This window comes from Podarcis liolepis (assembly GCF_965112155.1).
Source record: "Podarcis liolepis genome assembly, chromosome: 12".
Lineage (NCBI taxonomy): Eukaryota > Metazoa > Chordata > Lepidosauria > Squamata > Lacertidae > Podarcis > Podarcis liolepis.
This window is the reverse complement of record NC_139563.1, coordinates 27,560,335-27,583,337: the sequence shown is the minus strand read 5'-3', so window position 1 is coordinate 27,583,337 and position 23,003 is coordinate 27,560,335. Positions and strand designations below refer to the sequence as shown.

The following is a 23,003-nucleotide window of genomic DNA, read 5'->3' as shown; positions in this document are numbered from 1 at the left end:
GGGTTGTGAAAGGAATGTCCAGGTGTGAGGCTTCATCTCCGGTAAGCGTAATGGAGAAAGCTCACGGACGGGTTGTCAAGTCAGAGGGGGAAAAGTCTGACGGAGAAGACACAACTACTGGCCCAAGTGGGTCAGAGGGGTTTCAGGTCACGGGTGCGTGGGAAAGTGTCGCACAGTGTGATTCTGGGAGTGTTGAAAGGGTTCAACAGGTGCCTGGGAAAGATGCCGGGAAGGAGCACAAGGCAAAGGGAAAGGTGTTGAACTCAAAAGGGTCTTGTCAGAAGGTGCAGCAAGGGGGGGTGTTGGAGCTGGAACTTAACGGGTTAAGTTGTTCCCATGATGCCACACCATTCTGACGTCAGTTTTGGAAGCTTGGGAGGAGCTTGGGAGGAGCTTGGGAAGAGCATGCCAGTCCCACTCTGTGCTTTGAGGGGAAAGGATGCAGTTTTTGTCATGGCTGCAAATAGTCCAGGAGAATCCTGAGAAATGTCGGAATAAACGGCTGTAAATAGACAAACCTGGACTCTCTGTGTGTTTGTCTGGAAGCCAAGCTACGTGACAGTTTTACACCGCTGTGTTATCTCTGCTACGGCGTGACTGAGAGCTCGGAGCAGAGCGTGCCGCAGGAGAAGTGTGCCGGGCAGTAAAGAGCTAATTGAGGATCGCAAATCAATTAGCGGGGGTCGCGCCAGATCAATCAAATGCACAGTACCGACCTCCCCGCTGCACCAAAGATTCCCTGCCCGAGCTGCTTTAGATTGTGGCGCATGTTTTCCTGGAGATACCTAGTTTGGTTACACACTTATCAAACCTTTATTAGGCATTGTGCAAATAAAACCATAAAAGAGGAAATAACATATAAAAGCCTTGAAATATATATAAAAGGCAGCAGTTGGCTACATACATATATATAGTTTGGTTGTCCTAGGGGATTTTAGCATCCATGCCGACACGACATGTCCTAGGGTGGGTGCCACTACCGAAAAAGCCCTCTGCCTGGTTCCCTGTAACTTGGCTTCACGTAGCGAGGGAACCGCCAGAAGGCCCTTGGCGCTGGACCTCAGTGTCCGGGCTGAATGATGGGGGTGGAGACGCTCCTTCAGGTATACTGGTTGCCTTTGGCCAGTCTTGCCACCAGCCAGCCTTGTGACTTTGCTCTGTATTCCTACTTTCTCAGATGTAGGGTAGTTAGAGCATGGGGCAGCACCAATTTCCCAACAACACCCTTTGTGACATTCACTCCATGGTCAGGGGAAAGGACTCCTACACGCAGAAGCTTTTTGCAGCCAATCAGTCATGTGAGTTGCAGACTGCGCTGCAGTCTGTTTAATTTTACTATTTGTCTTGCATTATTGCTTTGATCTGTATTTTATAGTAGTTTTATTCAGCTATTTTAAAACTGTATGTCAAAGGTCACTTTGAGAGCTTGGTTTTAGTTGGAAAACACTCAAGAAGTTTGTGTAATAAATAGGGATGGGGGGCGGAATTGATTACGTTTGCATTTAAAAGAGAATTTGCTTTGTTCACACTTTCCAAAACAACACACAAACTGAAACATAGGCACCCTTCGAAATTCACACTTCTCTGAATTTTGCAGTGAAGTTTTCCAGCCAAGTAATGTGTACAAAAAAGAATATACCGTATTTTTCGCTCTATAGGACGCACCCAACCATAGGACGCACCTTGTTTTAGAGGGGGAGAACAAGAAAAAAAATTCTCCCCTCTCTGCGCAGCGCCCCTTCAGCGAAGCGGCAGGGAAGGCTGCGCACAGCCTTTGCGTTGCCCCCCCCTGAGCTTGTGGGGCTGGCGCTGGGGGGAAGCGCTGCTTTCCCTCACCGCCAGCCTCAAAGACCAGGTTGGGGAGCAGTGCAAAAGATGTGCACAGCCTTCCTGCTGCCCCCCGAGCTTGTGGGGCTGGCGGTGGGGGGGGAAGCGCTGCTTTCCCCCAGCCCCAAATAGCAGGTCGGGGCTGGCAAGGAAGCCTGGGCCCCCCCCCCAGCCCCATGGACCACACATCTATTAGCAAAAATAACATACAGACGTCTTCTATTGGGGAAAATGCTTTGCAAAAATGTGTGCATTAGGCAAAATTGCATACAAACGTGCACATTAAGAGAAATTCTGATGAATTTTCAAAATGACTTTAAAAAATAAGTAAATACAAAAGCTGATGTGGAAATGTGGGGATCTGAACTTAAGATGGGGGAAATGAGAAAACAAACTGAAGGTGAGAGATTCTCTCATCTTTAGATTATCTAAAATGATAAATAAATATAAATTTCTATCTGCATCTGAAAAGCTCCTGACATAGATGTGGTATCTTGAAAATGATCCCTTGTTGTGCCTGCGTGGTCTTAGAATGTGGATGAGCTTGAGCCATAAAAGTTCATACATGTATCCCTAACATTATATTGATTTCAGAGATAGAAACACATACCCCATATCAGAAGCTTTCAAAGATTAGTCAGTAAAATTATCTGGTACTTATGTGATGTTTTCAATGGGTGTTACTGTACATATTACTCAGTGAATAACAATGGTTGAGGAAGTGGTTTTTTGTTTTTTTTTAAGCCAACTTGCCTCGTTGCTACTTGCAGATCATGTGACAGGAGTTGGCAAAAAAAACCTGCTTCTTAGTCCCTTGCAAAGTGATTTTGTAGATGTGCTTGTCTCTTGCAACTAACAGAAGAAGCAACTAACAGAAGAACCAAGAACAGAGATATTTGGGTTTCTCTGACTGAACAAAATGTATTTATCCAGCATTTGTGGCATGGAGTCTGCATAACTATCTTGGCAAGTGATTTATTATAGAGATGAAGACTGATAAGATATACTTCCTCAAAAGCCAAAGAAAAGTGATATTAAAATGATTGTATCCTTTGTACTATATGGAAATAAATTTATGGGGCACCGGACTGTCTTTGTGAAAGAGTTCTTTTATAGGATAATTGTGTTTTATAGGATAAATACCGTATTTTTCGCTCTATAACACGCACTCGACCATAACACGCACATAGTTTTTAGAGGAGGAAAATCCGTAGGCATGCCACCCATAGGCATTCCCTCCATAACACGCACAGACATTTCCCCTTACTTTCTAGGAGGAAAAAAGTGAGTGTTATGGTGCAAAAAATACGGTACTTATTGCAGCAACTCAGTATTATGTCTAACTTTTATTAAATTAGTTCTAAGAAACCAAACTGAAAACTTTGGGGTTCAGAAAAAGTATTAAGTATTCAAGTAACTGGATTTTTAAAATTGTTTTCTCCCTCTGTAATAGAGCTAGATAGCTGCCTGCATTTTTCTCCCCTTCCGAAAATTAATTAAGTAGTTTCCAAGTATTTTTAAAACACCCTTTTCACTTTTAAAATAAGGAATAGTCTGAGCAGTGCAAAACAAAGTAAAAAAATGATAAATTAAATTGGTGAAAAACATACAGAGTTGAGATGGAAAGTGTCACACCCATAATTGCTTTCGTTTTTGTTTCGTTTCCCAGAACTGCTGCTCTTCAGTTAAAATAGTTGGAAAGCCTGAGCACTTCAAGATAACGGTAAGCATTAATCTCTGGGTGCAATTCTATGTATGTCTACTCAGAAGTAAGTTCTATGAAGTTCAGTTTTCTCCCATGTAAGCCTTGCGGTCACAATTAATATTTATTAATGGATCGAAATGTGTTTTTAATAGGATCTATTACAAATCCATACATTGTTTCCCCTGCCCCTGCACCCCCACATTTTATATTCAAAACAGCCCTGTGAGGTGGGTCAGGCTCTGAGATAGTGACTGACTCAAAATCACCTAGTGAGATTCGTAGCTTAAACCTGGGTCTCCTCTGTCCCAGTCCACCACTCTAACTGCTAAACTGCACTGTCTATGGTGTACATATCTGGTTAGGTGCTACATATTGTGACTGGCCAATTGACCCAAGTCACCCAGAACTTCATGAGGCAGGGACCACCAACTCACCACCAGGGCAAAAAACATCATTGGCGGCAATGGGTGTCAGGCTGGCAGCCAAGTTGGAAGGAGAATAGCAGTGACTTCTTTTGCCTGTATAGGGGCAGAGAGAGGCAGAGAGATGTATGTGAGAGTGAGAGACTGGAGTTATGTGAGATTTGAACCTTTTTAGTCAGAATCTCTGAATACTAATCTCCAATATCGGTCTATTTTTGGGATGTAGCCAATCCACACATATTGGTATGACAATATGTGTGGTGCACCTTAATGCACTTAAACAAAACAGCTTTGGTGTGGTGTGCACACACACCCAGAGCAAACATAGCTTGTCGGTCAGACCAAAACTCAACCTTCAGCAACCCAGTGAAGGTCCTTAAACTGGGAAACAAATGAGAACTTTATCAACCATTTTCTCTCCCTCTCTTTTACTTAATCTTTAATAGCTTTGGAGGACTGTGTGAATGCTTGGTACGATGTATTCTGCAACTGTTATTCACAATAGCAACGTAAGACGTTCTTTCTCCCACCACAAAAGTTTAGAGGATGTGACATTATACAGTCCGATGTGTCAGATTTCCTAAATGTTATTGAAAAAGTTAGACATATAGTCATGCCTCGGGTTGAAGTAGCTTCGGGTTGAGTGTTTTCGGGTTGTGCTCCGCGGCGACCCGGAAGTAACGGAACAGGTTACTTCCGGGTTTCGCCGCATGTGCAGACACTCAAAATGATGTCATGCACATGCATGGAAGCGGCGAATCGCGATCCGTGCACATGCAGATGCACAGACGCAGGTTGCGTTCTGCTCTGGATGCGAACGGTGCTCCGGATCAGATCCCGTTCGTATCCAGAGGTACCACTGTACGTCAGTGTGTTTAGAATTGCACCCTAAGAGTACAGTTGTACCTTGGTTGTCGAAAGCCTTGCAACTCAAACGTTTGGCTCCCGAACACAGCAAACCCAGAAATGAGTGTTCCAGTTTGTGAACGTTCTTTGGAACCCAAATATCTGACCCTGCTTCCACGGCTTCCGATTGAGTGCAGGAAGTTCCTGCAGGCAATCAGAAGCCACACCTTGGTTTTCAAAAGTTTTCGGAAGTCAAATGGACTTCTAGAACGGATTTCATTCGAGAACCAAGGTGTAAGTCTCATTGGATTCAATTAAGAGTTATCGCTGACTAGAAACACTTTGAATTTTAGCCATAACAGCTTTGTGATTACTTGTGATTACTTCATCAACTTTGTCGTTAAGGTGCCGCAAGGCACTTGGTTGGTTTTGCTGCAGAATAACAGGATTGCTCCTCTGGAAATTTGTTAACGTTGAAAGAGATCACACAGCAGTGGCGTAGCGTGGGGGGTGCAGGGGGGCCCGGCCGCACCAGGCGCAACATCTGGGGGTTAGGGTTAGGGGGCGCAAATCCACGGGTTAAGGGGCACAAATCCACGGGTTAGGGGGCGCAAATTACTTGCCTTGCCCCGGGTGCTGACAACCCACGCTACGCCACTGTCACACAGGCAAGGCAGCTGATTTGTAAATATCTATAGATGGCTAAAATATGCATGTCTATTGTGAAGTATGAGGTGTGTATTTCCACATTACAGATTACATTTCCACATAGCAGAGGAAGAAAGACTTGTGCAAAATAGATTAATTGTAGCGGATCACAATATGCCAGATGAACGTGTGAATGAATGTCAGAATGGGCTGGGACACATGCAAGTGCAAATGCACCAGCAGGGCCAGACTAGTTCTTCTGCCAGTTCATTTGCACTGCATCGCCCTCCTTGTCACCTCACCCTCCTCCCTTTCTCATATGCAATAGCAACCCATCTGTTGGAAGACTAGTATAGCAGCTCCCCTCCATCCCACAAAGCACTTGAGTCAGATCAACCATTATTATTATTATTATTTAATTTTTTAAAAAATGCACAGAAATGATGGAAATGTAAACTCTGCAATAATTGAAATATTGGAAAATAAAAATAAATAGCCGAACAGCTACCCAAAGCAAATGTATCTTACTAAGCCCTAAATTCCCAAAATTTCCACCTAGTTAAAAGCTTACTGAATTCCCAGTCTTATAGATTAAACATTGGGGTGGGAGGTTGTAAGCAGGGATCCGAGGAACTATGGTTTCTGCAGACTAATGGGGGGAATTGAGAAAGATGGAACCTAGGATCTACAATTTCATTATCTAGTACAGTGGTTCGCTTATGGGACGCGGGTGGCGCTGTGGGTAAAACCTCAGCGCCTAGGACTTGCCGATCGCATGGTCGGCGGTTCAAATCCCCGTGGCGGGGTGCGTTCCCGTCGTTCGGTCCCAGCGCCTGCCAACCTAGCAGTTCGAAAGCACCCCCGGGTGCAAGTAGATAAATAGGGACCGCTTACCAGCGGGGAGGTAAACGGCGTTCCGTGTGCTGCGCTGGCTCGCCAGATGCAGCTTGTCACGCTGGCCACGTGACCCGGAAGTGTCTGCGGACAGCGCTGGCTCCCGGCCTATAGAGTGAGATGAGCGCACAACCCTAGAGTCTGGCAAGACTGGCCCGTATGGGCAGGGGTACCTTTACCTTTACAGTGGTTCCCAACCAGTGGGCCGTGGCTGATGCCTTAGATCCCAGCTCCCCGGAGATAAACCTATGTAACTGCCCTCCACTGGAAGCAAAATACTGGGAGAGGGAGACATGGATTTGTGGTCAGATCAAAAAAGGCTACTATAGGCAACTTATGCAGGGCTCACAATCCAAGCCCCCACATGCGTCAGTGAAATGTGCATAAGTCAGGAACACCCTGGAGAGCCCTAGTGGCTTATGAGGGGACATCTTCTTCAGCCTCTGGGGAGGGCCTTCTCGCAAGCCACTAGGGCTCTCCAGGGTGCTCCCCAATTCCAGGTTCCAGGCATCAGTGGCGAAGCTGCATGCTCCACTACCAGGGGTAGAGAGCAGGCAGGGGCATGGCTGGCACGCCCTGGGGTGCAATGCATGCCCGGGGGTATGGCATGCCACCCACGAGGGTGTGGTGCACCTACCAAAGGGGTGTGGCGCACGTTCTGGGGGCATGGCACGCTGCCTGTGGGGGCATGGCGCCCGGCACACAGGTGGTGCGCAGTGCATGTCAGGGACGCCACAATGGCACCCTACTGGAATAGTGGTGCCGGGGGTGGTCCGCTCCCTCTGCACCCCCGTTCCTCTGCCAGTGCCAGGCACTGCATGTCTGTGTGGTCACATGCAGGTAGATCTTGCTCAAGTTGGAAGCTGCCGGGGAGAGTTTAGGGTTGGTGTATAGGCACCAACTCTAAGGGGCCCAGGCTGTGCCCCACAATGTTGAGAACAATCAGTGAGGGAGGGGAGAATGCAAAAGCATTCCTTTGGTTTGCGAAGATTTTCCACTTTTCAAAGTGCACTTTTCTGACTGGAAATTGCTGCAGGATTTCTGGGGAGGAAATTACTTCCATCATTGTAGATATAATGTCCAAAACTGGCAACCGAGATGGTGGTTCACATTAAAAAACAAAACACTGGGGGGGGGGGGGAGGAAGGAAAGGGAGGAGAGAGTGAGAGTGATTTTCTAGCATTTTGTCTTGGACTCCATTGGAAGCCTGTTTGGCATCTTCTCCAAAGTAAAAAGGTAAAAGGTAAAGGACCCCTGGATGGTTAAGTCCAGTCAAAGGTGACTATGGGGATGCGGCACTCATTTCACTTTCAGGCTGAGGGAGCCGGCGTTTGTCCACAGACAGTTTTCCAGGTCATGTGGCCAGCATCACTAAACCACTTCTGGCACAATGGAACACCATGACGGAAACCAGAGCGCACAGAAACACTGTTTACCTTCCTGCTGCAGCAGTACCTATTTATCTACTTGCACTGGTGAGCTTTCGAACTGCTAGGTTGGCAGGAGCTGGGACAGAGCAAAGGGAGCTCACTCCATCATGGGGATTTGAACTGCGCTTCTTCTGATCAGCAAGCCATAGTGGTTGTAATCTGTGGTCTAGGTCACAGTATGGTATAGGGCAGTGTTTCCCAACCACTGTTCCGCGGCACACTAGTGTGCCGCGAGATGTTGCCTGGTGTGCCGTGAGATGTTGCCTGGAGGGAGGCGGGTGAGTCGGGCGGCGAGAGGCGGGGTGGCGGCGGCGAGGAGAGGCCAGCCAGCGCGGGGCTCTCGCCGGCTGCCTGCGAGCTCGGCGGGCAGCGCCTCTGTCTGCAGCGCCCGCCTCGCGGCTCTCATTCCCTGCCCCTGCCAAAGCTCACCCAGCCAAGCCGCGCTCTCCTTCCTGCCTCGCTTTGCTGCCTCCTCCCCCCCCCCCAAAGCTTGGAGGTTCCCTGGCAAGGGGGAGGGGAAAAAATTGAAAGTTACACTTTCGTGCGTCCCTCCCGGCGTGACGCTGCGCGCTGACGTCACGGGGCTGTAATGGTGGTGTGCCTCGAGATTTTTTTTCATCAAACAAGTGTGCCTTTGCCCAAAAAAGGTTGGGAAACACTGGTATAGGGAATGGGCAATGTGTAGTCTGAATACAAGACTCCTAGAATCAAATTTCATGAAACTGACTGAGCAGCCTGCAGCAAGTCCACTCTCCACTGTCCCTGCTCTGAACCATCACAAGATGGTTGCAAGAATGACCAAATTTACATTAAGAATTGTAAAGTATGTTGGTTGCTGCAAAATAGTGAATTATATTTGGTATATTTTTTCCAAATTATATTATTATTATTATTATTATTATTATTATTATTATTATTATCATCATCATCATCATCATTATTATCATTATTATTATTATGAAAATTTGTTTTCATTTTTCCCCAACTTACAAAAGCAACATTTAGTAGGGCAATAAATGACTCTACTGCTTAAATTTTAAGCCTTGAAAAGAAATCATAGGCAAAACCGCTAAATGATGAAACAACACAAGTTTTTACCAAGTATTCCAAAGGGGAACCATAGAAAGAATGTAGTTGCTCAAGGGAGCCATGGAGTAAAAAGAGAAAAAGGTTGAGAACCTCTGATCTAGTGTATAGGGGACCCAGAATGGTCCAAATGGGAAATCATTTCAGGTAAAAATTGAGGGGAAATGTTTAAAATTGGAATGGTCTAAGCTGTGCAAGGGAATAAACAGAATGTAAAATAAAAATGCATTGATTTATAGCACAGAGTAAGTCAAATATCGGGCCTTAAAAGGCTGACTCAGAGAAAATGGCTAAGAACAAATCTGAGGGTGGAATATGCTCAAAGCAAGAAATCCCTTCTCTAAAACAAAGAAGGCAAAAAGGCAAACTGGGCTCCAAAGGACTTGGACCAAACAAAAATATATTGGGGGGAAATGGAGTTCAGCAAAAATAAAATTAAGCAAAAGAAAGCAAGTGACTTCTAACCATGAGATGCAGTATTTTTGATTCCTCTAGATCTCTACATTTTCCTGTCTTCTGATTCATTATTTTCTCACATCTCACCTTTTTTCACTAACATTCCATTAGTGGTAAATGACAAATCAGTGGAAGGCCCATGTAAACATAGGAAGTTTATTTTATTTTTAATTAATGTGGAAGTGGATGGACATATTCCTAAGCCACATAAAGTAAGGGTTTGATTATCTTCTATATGTTGTATTATTTCTTCTTGATTAAATTATACAGCAGCTATTTGAAAATGAGTAAATGTTTCTTGGTTTGGGTATTCCGGCTTTCAGATGTCATTTTAATAAGGAAGACCAACTAGACAGCACACTGACAGAAGAACTCAAATATGGGGAAGAAAAGGTAAGCTGAATTAAAATGAACAAAAATATAGCAAGTGATTTGGGAGGTTATATAGGGTTGCCCAAAAAAGCTCAACAACTTTTGTGTCTGGATTTCCACTTTTTGAAATATGGTAACCCTTTGTTATAAAGAGATTTAAACATCAGGGTTTTCAAATTAACTTCACTGAAAAATTCCTTCCCACTAAATAGAAGCCTATCCATTTAAATATTTTTATATGTGTGGTGCAAGACATAGGACAAGATTATGTAGAACAGTGTTCTTTGACCTTGGGTCCCCAAAGATTGGACAACTCTATTCATCCCCAACAGGATGATGGGCGGTATAGTCCATTCACATAAAGAGAATCAAAGTTAAATAACACTGATGCAGATGAAGGGGTGTTTGTAAAATGTTGAATGTAGTGTAGAAAGAAAAGGTTTGTTTTCATTAACACGGTGTATTGCTTATTTTTTTCCTTAAAAGGGCTAAAAATATCAAGAAAAGCAACCAGCTAGATTTGCCTGAAAAAATTGAGGACTGGACTAAGGAACACGTAAAACAATGGGTGACAAATGAACTTAAGCTTGAGGAGAAACATGGCGACATCCTTCTTCATCAAGATGTGACAGGCGCCATTTTGAAGCTTTTAACCAAGCAAGACCTCACAGAAATGGGTATAACCCATGGCCCAGCTTGCCAAATAATGCATGCACTGGGAAAAAAGGATGTTCCAGGTGAAAGCCCTAGCAATTCTTCTGGACAAGAATGTAGCGCAAGACCTTTTGATACAGACTCTTCAATTAAAAGTGAAGATGCAGGTGCAATGAAAGAAAATGGCAAAGAGAATTCAGCCGGTGCTGATGCGTCGCCAGCGTTTGCAAGATCTAAATCCACTGAGCCACCAGAATCTGTACTTGAAGAAACAAGAAAAGATATGGCTCACCACCAAGGAAATGGAAATAACCAGCTTCCAACTAGACAAACTTGTCTACCCTACCCTTTTGATGAGTTTCACATTAGCCATCGTTATATTCAACATTATGTCCTTCATATACCTGAAACAGGTCCCCTCAATCTTATTGATCCAGTCCATGAATTTAAACTCTTTACAAATACAGAAAATGCAACAGAGGAGGATATGAAGATGAAATTTTGCAATGAGGTTTTTAGATTTGCTGCAGCATGCATGAACTCTCGCACCAATGGTACTATCCACTTGGGAGTCCGGGACAAGCCACATGGAGAAATTATTGGAGTAAAAGTTCAAAATAAAGAGAAATATATTAGCTATTTTGAGTTAATAAACAAATACTTTGGAGATGCTATCACTGGTGTTGCAAAAGATTGCATTAGGGAACCTAGATTTGTGGAAGTATTGCAACAAAACAGCATCCCATCAGAAACATTTGTTATTGAAGTTGATGTGGTTCCAAAGTACTCTAGTTGCCTATCTAAATATTTCCCTACTAACAACTACAGTTTTAAGACTAAAAACTGGGATCCATGTTTGTTTATAAGAGATGGTGCATCTTCCAAAAACCTCTTAAAATCTAATGATAAAACAGAACGTAAATCATTTTTGGCCAAACTGGAGAAATTAGCAGAGGACAGAAAAGAAGCTGAGGAAAAACATGGAGAAAAAAGGAGGAATATAGATGGGGAAGGTCGTAAGCTGGTGAGCTTACTCACAGGCAACAGGGACTTGCTAGATAACTCCCATTATGACTGGTATATTTTAGTCACAAACAAATGTCATCCAGATCATGCACAGCATATAAACTTCTTGCAGGAAATAAAGTTATTTGCTGTTCTAGAGTTTGACCCGGAATCAGCAAGCAATGGTGTCGTCAAAGCATTCAGAGAAGACAGAGCTGCAAACCTTCATTTTCCAAAGCAGTACCAGAAGCCTGGGAATTCAACTTTTGAAACAATTGAAGAACTTAATCTCTATCAGCAGCCAAGTTGGATTTTCTGCAATGGTAGGTCAGACTTGAACAGTGAAGCATATCAACCCTTGAGTCCTAAACTCTGGCAGCAGCAGAAGGCAGCTGAGGTTAGGAAACTGATCTCATTTCTATCCCATCCAGATATAATGCAAAGAGGAAAGTTTTTGGTGGTGTTTCTCATGCTGTCAAAAGTGGAAGATCCAGGTGATCCCATGATAGAAGCTTTCTGTGCTTTTTATCAAGAACTTAATGGACTTGATGATATGCTGTGTATATGTATTGGGGCACAAACATACCCTTGCTGGAGAGATCTCCTGCGAGCCAGATTTATTGAATCAGACACACTAGCAGATAGGTGCATATCTCAATTGAGCCTACCAATGGTGAATGGTACTATCCAAAAACTAAAATCAGTGACCCAAACTTCTCAGAGACTTTTGCCATCAAAGGGGGGTTCCTTTACAATTCTCTCAAAGAAAGAAGAAGACTTTATGACTGCACTGGAAATACTATGTGAAAATGAATGCAAGGACACAGAAATTGAGAAAAACGAAGAAAAATTTAATGAATTTAAAAAATCACAAGAAGAGCATTTTTATCGTGGTGGGAAAGTGTCTTGGTGGAATTTCTATTTCTCCTCTAAAAACTACTGTTTACCTTTTATTAAACGGGATGCATATGAAACGCTTGAAGATCTGATTGAAAGAGGATCTCAGTCTCCTAAACAGTCGCCCACAAAAATTATCAACCTTTATCATCATCCGGGTTGTGGTGGTACTACTTTAGCCATGCATATTCTCTGGGAACTGAGAAAGAGATTTAGATGTGCCGTTCTGAAAAATAAGACAGTTGATTTTGCAGAAATTGCAACACAATTGACCACGTTACTTACATATGGGACATCAAACAAGTTTGATTATTTGCCAGTACTGCTACTTGTAGATGACTTTGAAGAGCAAGAAAATGTTTACCTTCTACAGCATGCTATGCAGTCTGCCATAGCAGAAAAGGGTATTCAATATGAAAATCCTATAGTTATAATCTTAAATTGCATGAGATGCCAGAATCTTGAGGAAAGATCAAAAATCAACATCTTGAACAGTATTGCACTGAAACATCAACTAAGTCCGACAGAACAAAGGGCTTTTGAGAAAAAACTAAAAAAAGAAATTGAAGAGAAGTATGATCATCCTGAAGATTTTTACTCATTTATGATTATGAAAAGAAATTTTGACCAGCAGTACATAGAGAATGTAGTTAAGAACACTCTAAAAGGTTTGGATGTTAGCAGTAAGCAAGCTCAACTTATTTCCTTTCTGGCACTGTTAAATTCTTACGTCACTGAGTCCACGATTTCAGTATCACAATGCGAGGAATTTTTGGGAATAAGTACTAAAAAGGCTTACTGGGGTACAGAAAACCTGGATGACAAGATGGGAAACTGCTCCAACATTATAATACAGACCGAAGTGCAAGAACGTGGGCGATACAAAGGGGTACGTATTAGTCATTCATTGATTGCTGGACAATGCTTAGAGGAATTTAAACAAACTTACAAACTAACAAAAAGTAAGATTACACTCTTGTTGTTAAGAGAGAATTTATTTTATGACATGGGCATAGGGAGAGACAAACTTCAGCAGGATGTTCAAAGCATGCTGCTTATAAGGCACCGAAAGGAACATGGAGATGACGCAGACACTTTGTTTTCTCCATTAATTGAAGCAATTCAAAAAGAAGAGAGGAGTGTTGAAGTTGAAAGGGTGTTGACTGAGGCAACCTGCAGATTTAGTCAAAATGTATTTATCAGCCAAGCCTTAGCAAGGCATTTCTACATCAAGGAGAAAAACTTTAATCGTGCACTAGAGTGGGCTAGAAAAGCTAAAAAAGGTGCCCCTAACAACTCATATATATCAGACACTTTGGGTCAAGTTTATAAAAGTGAAATAAAGCATTGCCTAGAAGAAAATGCAGAGAAATCGATAACTGTTGAAATTCTGAAACGTTTGTTGAATCTTGCAAAGTGTGCCTCAGAGGCATTTAAAGAATCTCAAGAACAAACAGAAAATAAAGACAGTGAAAAAGAATGTTTTCAGAGTATAAAATACAAGAGAAGATATGAAACATATAATACATCTGGTTACCTTGGAGAAATAGAAACTGGTCTATATGCTATAGAAATGATTGAATCCATACCTCTGTTCAACAAAAAAGATGAACTCTCTAGAAAACACATAATACAGTTTTTGTCAGGAAATGGGGCTATTCCAAAAGTCCCAGGTGATACAGAGAATGAAGAATACAGATTGACACTGGAAGAATATGCTAGTTATCTAAGTAATCTGCACACAAATTTGAAAAAAGCATTTGATTTTTTTGAGAACTACTTTGTTTTTTTGAAGCCAAAAAATCCAGAAAAAGAAATCGTGGAGCTCAAAATACGGAGAAAGGTTCAAGAATTTTTCAAAAAATATGCAGAAACATTTTGCCACTCTGATTCAGACTGGCTAATGAACTCAAAACTGAGTTCATCTTTGCAGGTGGAAAATTATAGAAAGAGTTTAGAAGCTTCCAAAGCTGACAAGTTTTCTGGAATTTTGGAACATCTCAGCAATCATGAAAATGCTAAAAGCAAAATTGAGGACATAGTGAAACAGTATACACTTTTGCTTGATCAGAGCTCTAGCAAATCTTTGCAGAGGTACAAACTGAATTTTATTTTGGCCAACATTGTTCTCCATTGCCTCAATCCAAAATCCAAGATGGTACCATCTTTTCTAGAACTGAAAGAACAGCTTAAAACAATTTTGCAGTCAGTAGGTCTAGATTATCGATTCCCAGAACCATACTTCTTGGCTTCTTTATTATTCTGGCCTGAAAATCAAAAGCAATTCGATAAAGATTCCAATCAAATGGGAAAATACCTCAATTCTCTGAAGAAGGCATTTAATGGGCAGTACTGGCAAATGTGCCATTCCAAACAACCTATAGCATTTTTCTACCTTGGAAAAGGAAGCAACCTGAGCAAATTTATTCACAAAGGAAAAATTGATCAGTCTGTTGCTGCTAAGAATAGGGGCAAGTCAAGGCAAAAGATGAATGATGAGCTGAGTCGCCTGTGGCAGAGTGGAGAGATATGGAAAACAGAGGACGCCAAACATCTTTTGCTTCGGCTGAATGGGAAGGCTGAAGATAATATCGTCTATGTCGATTACGGTATTGATGAAGACATCAGAATACAAGCACGGCCTGTTTTCTTAGGCCAGCTGAAGAGTGGTCAGAGTGTAGAAAGAGTATCGTTTTACTTGGGGTTTTCCATTGGAGGCTTGATAGCCTGTGACATAGAAATTATTTAACCCTCTTTGAAAATACATTCCGTTGTACAGTACTGTAAATTTAATTTGACCTCTTCTTTGTCTGTAGCAGCAAGAGACACGTGCCATTTTATCCTAACACCAGATATAGTAATTGAATATATTTGGCTGTATCCAACTAAATTTTACTCAGAGCAGACTCATTGAACTTGATGACCCCAAGTTAATAGTTTCAATAGATATATTTGATTGTAGCTGGCTGTAGATACAATCGTCCCCCCCCCTCTTTGTCCTGAAGGGCAAGGATGTCTCCTCAATCTGTAGTACAGCCAGATGGGTCAATAGCTGATGAACCAATGTCACGTCCTTGGGCAATAGAAGCTTTATATTAGAATGATTGAGCTTTAAGCATAAAAGCCAGGGATGAGGCACCTTTGGCCCTACAGATGTTGTTACACTACAGCCCCTATCACCCCTGGCAATTTACCATGCTGGCTGGAGTTGATGGGAATTGGAGTCCAACAATATCTAGAGGGCCACAGGTTCCCCATCCCTGCCATAGACATACATAGGCAAAAATATTTTTCTAATAAAGCTCATTTTAGTTTATCTTTGCAGAGGAAGAGGGAGGAGTCAAATGCTAACTGGGCTGGTAGATTTTGCTAACTAATAATATGATATTCCCTTCTGCCAGTCCAATTACCAATTCATGAATATAATATGATTTGATTATACCACGGCCTGTTGCACAGCATATGGCAATTTCATTATCTTTGCTTTAAGCATCTTGTATGTCATGTGTCCCATTGCAAAGACAAAGTATACTTTTCACAAAACCAACCCTGACTGAGTCAACATAAGAGGCTTCTGCAGTCAGTTTAGTTAATTTCTGTCTTGTACTTCATTTTGTAAGTCTGTTATTTCCCTGCCTCTCTATTGTATTGGATCCATACTTAGTCATGATTTAAGTGCCCCTGATTTAAATGCAGCTAATTTACAACACAATCCAGTGCATGTATATTCAGAACAGCTTTTCTTTTTCTTTTTGGCTATGCTATTTATCTGCTTACTTCTTATATATTAAATTGTGTTCTCTTTTGTTGTAAGAAATAACATTCCATTCATCAATAGTATTATATCTATCTATCTATCATCTATCTATCTATATAAAATAAGAACTTGATCTTGGTGGTCTGATTTTTATATTATAATCTGCTGGATTAATGAAATATTTGGGGGTCACCTGAACAGTGAACACGGAAAGCCTATAAGAGAATGGAGTGTCCCAGGACAACAAAGAGAAGTTCAGCACTGGTTCAGCTGACCAAGAATGTCATAGAATATATTTCCTTGGATGTTACCAAAGGAAAATGGAAAGGTATTTGATAGGGATGATTAAGAGATGAAGATAAATCCTAAATTGGTATGAGCTGAATGACAGAGCTGTACCACCCATAGGAGGGTGGGAGAAATTCAATATGATTAGGATTTTAATGTGAACCTATCTAATTTGTAGTTTCCAAAACCATACATGAACTGAAACATAGCTGTCATTTCTAATTCGTACTTCTCTGAATTTTGTGCTGCAGCTTTTCTGCCAAATAATGTACTGTATTCATAAATGTGCATATCGGGGAAAGTGTGAAAATAACATATCAAATGCATTATATGGGGGAAATTGCTTTTAAAAATGTCGACATCGTGCAAAACTGCGTATCAAAATGTGTATATTGGGAGAAATTTGCACTAAAATTCTGATGAATTTGCATTAAAAAAAATTCACAAGCTGATGCAGAAATGTGGAGTGAATTTAAGACTAGAAAAATTAGAAACTGAGAGGAAACAAAATTGACAATTATCTAAGTGCTGATCCTAATCTGCTGGATTAATGAAATATTTGGGGGTCACCTGAACAGTGAACACGGAAAGCCTATAAGAGAATGGAGTGTCCCAGGACAACAAAGAGAAGTTCAGCACTGGTTCAGCTGATCCTCATGTAGCCAAAACAGCACCATTCACACATAAGAGGCATGGAAAAGTAGTACAAAAATCTTTTGGGTGCAGGCGAACCTTAAGAAGAGGCACAAAACAGCCCAGTGAGGACTGAGCATGGTCAATGGACACAGAATTTAACTTGTGACTGACTGCTGGAAGAAACCAGAGGGAAGAGAGAATGGAATGGAGTGGCTGGAAATTTTGAACACATTGCAACATTTGGTTGCAAGTCACATTCTTCTCCACCATTTGCCCCCCTGCCCTGTTTTTTTTTTAACGCCTTTTCTTATATAAACCCAATCATAGATTGATAGACATACGAACGAATATATTACGAACTGAACTAATATGATGACTAAAGCTCACTTGTATTAATCCTGACATTGCTCACATCTCTTATTCTGGCAGATAATGTTGCTCCTCCAAAATAGATTTGGCCTCTTTGGGCAGTTTTTGCCATCGAAGGCTTCAATGTTTCACGTATGGGGTCTGTATGTAAATACACTGCCTATAGTACGGCTAGCATCTGAATAAACGTTGTATAGGTTATCGGATAATCTATCTTGGAAATTCCTAAAAAAGGTTATCAACTTATCTGAAATGAGAGAATGCTATAGGGGTATAAAAGCCATTTATGAAAAAGCCAGCTTAATCATAAACAATGAAAAAACAATTCATTTCTTTATAGAAAAAGGAACAAGGCAAGGCTGCCCCCCCTCTCCTCTATTATTTACACTAACACTAGAAATACTAAATTCAGAAATAAGAAGGGAAGAAGAAATTAAAGGGATATTACTGGGAAAACAGTCCTTCAAACTAAAAGCCTTTGCGGACGACTTAATATTGGTGAATAAACGTGTGTAGGTTTAGACTGCCACACTGTCCAATGCAGCAAACACCTAGGTAATGACACCTATCCTGTAGGTGTCAGTATTACACTATTATTTGTGGCATTTTTAATATCTCAGTCACTTTTCTTTCTTGTTAACCATGTTCATATATGTCTTCATAGAATCATAACCTCAAGGGTCATCCAGACTAAACCTGCATAAAGCCATTTGGTGGACTCTTAGTGTTTTATATTCTAATGTAAATGCATTCTAAAATAGATGCGTATAATCATAATCTAATGAGCAAGGGTCACTGAATCTTCAATAACAAAACAGGCTGCAGTAAATTGAGCATATAGTTCAAATACATTATTTGGGGGGGGGGGACAGGGTGTCTTTCTTCATCCCTTAACATCTCTCGATTTCTGTGTATGGGGAAATACAAATCCCTCTGCTACAACCACCTATAGGTAAATTGGTTCCCCTTGTCTCATCTCACTTTTTATAAACACAAATTTAGGTATTTGCACTATGTAACTCCTTGCCACATAACTCAGAGCTCCTCAATCTGACCCATTTCCAATGGCACTATTCCCTTATTAAAGCCTTCTAGAAGCTTCGATTTGAGATAGACTTAGGTGGGATGTACATACCAACACTAGCCACAGGATGAACTAATATAACAAATATTGTTTATTAAAAGGATATGATTATATTTACACTGGGGTCTTAAATGCGCCTGATGACAGTTTCTAAAGACTCAAGAGACTTACACCATCCTCTAAATGGCTTTTACTTTAAGCCAAATTCGGTAAACCTCCACCCCAGCCAAAATAACTCATAGCACACTTCAACTGTTGGGAACAATCTGCCTCTAACCCCAAAGCTCCTCCAGTTGTACTTCTGACTGCTTGGATAGTTTATCTGGTTAAAAACCAAACAAGCAAACAAAAAATGATGGTGCAACCTTTTTGTGGGAAGACCTTTACAAAGAGTAGCCTCTTAGTCTAACCCAGTCAACAGCAACCTCCTAATCTTCACCAACAAGGAGTTATGGGATAACTGGGTATTTGGCCTCAACTGTCTACTTTTCCCTCTGCTATCATATGTCTCTTCCTCAAACCTCCCTCATCAACTGGTTTTCCCAACGCCATTTCCCAATTTTCCGAGTTCTAAACTGCCCAATGGGCCTCCACAATGCTCCCGCTCTCCCCTCCAGGTCCTAAAAGGCAATGGAGACAGGGGAAGACCTTTGCAGTTTTAATGCTGCTCAACCTTACAAAATGCTACCTGTGGGGTTGGGTTATAATGTCTAAAGAGAGCTTGGCTTGCGGCTCCGAGAAAAGTGCTGAAATGAAACTATTGAAGAATAAGCATACAATATTGAAACCAGAGAATTAAAAACACAAAAAGCAGCAATTAAAATCCCTACAACTGCAGTAGAACTACGCATAATCGATGTGCTTAAATAAAAATGTATTTTGTTTCTGTCTGAAAGAGAACAGAAAAGGAAGGCTAAGAAGCACCACCAGTGAGAAGGCCCTGTCACTCATTCTCAGTCATGTGATCATTCATGCTAGTTGCATGATGAAAAGGTCGAGGACCTTATAACCTCAGAACAGAAGAATATATGTCCACTCAAAAAAGAAAGTTAAACTGATTCAAAAGAAAAACAGTTTGCTTTAGATAATGCAAAGTGCTGAATCTGTAAAATTATTCTCTGTTGCCAACCATTGCCATTCTGCACTGCAATTTAACTGTAATATCTCAGCTACTTGAAGACTCCAGAAGATATAACAAACAAAAACAGAACATGGTCCTTCTTCAGAGTAACTTCTGCTGTGAATAAGCCCAGGGACCACAAGGTGGTGCTGATCAGAGAGGCTTTGGAGTTTCAGCAGAAAATAAAGTTCTTCAGCTTCAACTCATCATACAGTACAGTAAGCCCACAATTTACACTGGGGTTACGTTCCAGGGACTGTGCCTAAAGCCAAAACCGTGTATAGTCAAAACCCATTGGGTGCAATGGCGGGTGGGATTGCCAAAGTCATTTCCCCCCCAGAACTCCTTTTCTACCCCTTTTTAATTTCTTTTCATTTCTTTGCCAAGAGCATAAAGCTGAATGTGCACAAGTTACATGTGCGTAAGCTGCAGGCTTATTTTGCTGAATATCTACAGCTGTAGCCAGGGCCGGATTTAGGTTTGATGAGGCCCTAAGCTACTGAAGGTAATGGGGCCCTTTATATGTCCAGCTGTCCTTTGTCAACAACAAATTGTCACTTTTTTGTGTTGAATCTATGCTATATGGTAATTTATGGACCTAATAGGTATCTAAAGCCATTTGCAAATAACAAAATATGTATTTTATCAAAGTAATTGTGATATTTTAGGGAACAGGCCAGCAGGCGGGGCCCATTGTTTACATTATAGGTGCGTACGCAACACAAAACACTGTTGCTGTATGTAGGGTAGGTTTTATTTTATTTGTTTTTTATCTTATATTTTGGAAATCTACATCCAGGTTTTTCCTTTAAATTTTTGGGGAACCCCAAGAGAGTGGGGCCCTAAGCTATAGCTTGTTGAGCTTATACGTAAATCTGGCACTGGCTGTAGACAGCAGGAAGCCCAAGAAAACAAAAGAGGACACAGCTAAACCGGCTGGGCAGATGTACACCAAGGAGGACAGGGTTCCTGTACCTTTAGCAATGGTGTAAGTACACCTGTGGAAAATCCAGCTTCTGAATAACTATTAAAGGTACAGCTGATCTGTCGTCTTTCGCAGCTCTGTTCCGCTGCAGGAAGGAACTGTTGCAGACATGTGGCCTAGAGCTATTTTTGAAGAACATGCTTTCACCAGGAATCTGAAGAGACAGGCAAATACTTCAGCAAATAAATACAAGGTGTCAAACTATTGAGAAGCCAAGTAGTAAGGGTCCCTTTTCCCCTCGGCAAGGTGTTGAGTCTAATCAAGGGTTAACATGTTCTCTGTTGAAGACTGGAATTACCACAGCTGTGTTTCCTCACTAGTGGGACTGCCAGCGATCTCAGCCATGAGAGGAATGCAGCTGGGCTCAGCTGTAGGGACTTACCCTTGCCTGAGGGAATATCAGGAGAAACATCTTTGGAGAGCTTCTCACTGGAGGGTTGGGTCTGAGTTGGAAGTTTGTAGCACTGGTTATGAGGGGAAACTGCCACTCGTTAGGTGCAACTGGTTGAAATTAAGAAATCCTGGTTTTGAGAAGATCTTCCTAAATTTCCTTCCTGAATTTTAAGCAACAGAGGTACACAACAGCTTCACTTCTCCTCAGACTTGTATTACTTAATGCAGGCTTCCTCAACTTCAGCCCTCCAGATGTTTTTGGCCTACAACTCCCATGATCCCTAGCTAGCAGGACCAGTGGTCAGGGATGAAGGGAATTGTAGTCTCAAAACATCTGGAGGGCTGAGGTTGAAGAAGCCTGACTTAATGCCTACTTATTTTGTAGGATAGCTACCAAGTTGGCCTTTTTGCTCATAATGGTGTCCAGCCCAGGTTTGGGGATTTATTTATTTTTTAATAAGATTATAGGAATCCCACAATACACAGGATTACATTTGCTGTCATCATACTATCCTGGGCTGAGTACTGTAATTTTACTGGTATTCTGGTATTTACTGGTATTGCTTCTCGGCCTTTTGGCTAAGATCAAGTATATGTGGGCGTACTGGTATTCTTTTTACCCCCCATGAATTTTATGGTGATTATATATATATATATATATATGCTTTCGTAGATTTTCACGGGTACAGGAATGCAGGTTTTGGTGTCTTCGGGTGTCTTCCCGTGTAAGAGTTGGGGTGTCTAGGCGACGACCTCGTCGAAACGTCGCCTAGACACCCCAACTCTTACACGGGAAGACACCCGAAGACACCAAAACCTGCATATATATATATATATATATATATATATATATATATATGTCAGTTTAATATATATGATGAAAGCCACCTTGTGTGGGCATTGCTCCCTTCGCTGCCTGCTATAGTAGCACTGTTAAAACTGCAAGGATCCTCCTGTGCCAAATTGCTAGATACAGCAGGTATGGCAATCCTGTGGGAACACATGCCCCCTCTTTCATTGGCTAGGTATTAAAGAAACATGGTTGGATTTATTCTGTTGTTGGTGGCATAGCAGGAGGCTCCTTAGTTGTACTCCACTTACCATTGCTCAAGACTTTATGGCCAAAAGTATCATTTTTATGGCATCCCATGAGGCAAGAGGTGATTTGGCCCATTTTGCAGCCTGTGAAAGGTTTGAATAATGAGCGAAAGGGCTCATCAAGGCAAAATGGGGTTACCCAGAGAGCTGGGCTTGCTTTCTCAGGTTGTGTAGGATTTTTCTGTTCCATGGGGTTTATTTTTCTAAAGGCAGCAGATGTCCACCTACCCACACAAGTAAAATTCCAGTTGAGGCCACCTTATAATGGGAATGATTAAAACAGAGACTGTGGTCAACAACTAGCTTGCTGGCCAATTTCTAGCAAAGAACTAATGTCAGCTGATTGTGGAGATTTTTTTTTTGCAAATAATGCTGGATTGGTAGATCTTGATCTGATCTAGCAATGCATGCCTGGCATAACTTAACACATATTAGTCATGCCTTAATAGTTAAGAAATCTAAGTATGTATTTATGCTTTGGAGAATTATAGCACATTTCCCCTCTTTTTTAAAAAAAAAGTAGCTTAAGTGGATATAGGATGATCCTAAATACCATCTGGAAATATGAGACCAGCGTCACCAACCTGGTGCCCATGGGGCCAGAACAGCCTCTTATGGCACCTGCAAAAGGTATTGGTAAAAGATTCCCTCAAGAAAATCACAATGCACAAGATGGGAGGGGGAGAGAGAGATGCACACACCATTTTGTGTTCCTGTCACTTTTTCTTCTCTTTTAGAAGTTTGTGTTATGCCATACACCCATGGCAGCCATTATGTGTTATGCTACATATAACAGTTATTTTCTGACTGGTGCCCCCAACACTTTTCAAAATTCCAAAAGTGACGCCTGGCCCAAAAAGGTTGGCACCCCTGTGTTAAAGAAGGATAGAATTTTTTTTTATGTATGCTACAGCAGCAGCAAGAATTATCATCGCAAAGCATTGGAAGACACAAGACCTACCCACCTTGGAAGAATGGCAGATGCAACTAATAGACTATATGGAGATGGCGGAAATGACTGGCAGAATCCG

At 41.7% G+C, this 23,003-nt stretch overlaps 1 protein-coding gene across 1 annotated transcript; it reads left to right on the top strand.

The window, feature by feature from the left end:
- Positions 1–3,495: 3,495 nt before the first annotated feature.
- Positions 3,496–16,739, top strand: SAMD9L (sterile alpha motif domain containing 9 like). The gene is made up of 3 exons (XM_083468937.1): positions 3,496–3,550; positions 9,638–9,707; positions 10,173–16,739. The coding sequence occupies exons 2-3, from the start codon at positions 9,694–9,696 to the stop codon at positions 14,989–14,991; spliced, it is 4,833 nt and encodes a 1,610-aa protein (XP_083325063.1). The 5' UTR covers positions 3,496–3,550; positions 9,638–9,693; the 3' UTR covers positions 14,992–16,739.
- The last annotated feature ends 6,264 nt before the right edge of the window (positions 16,740–23,003 follow it).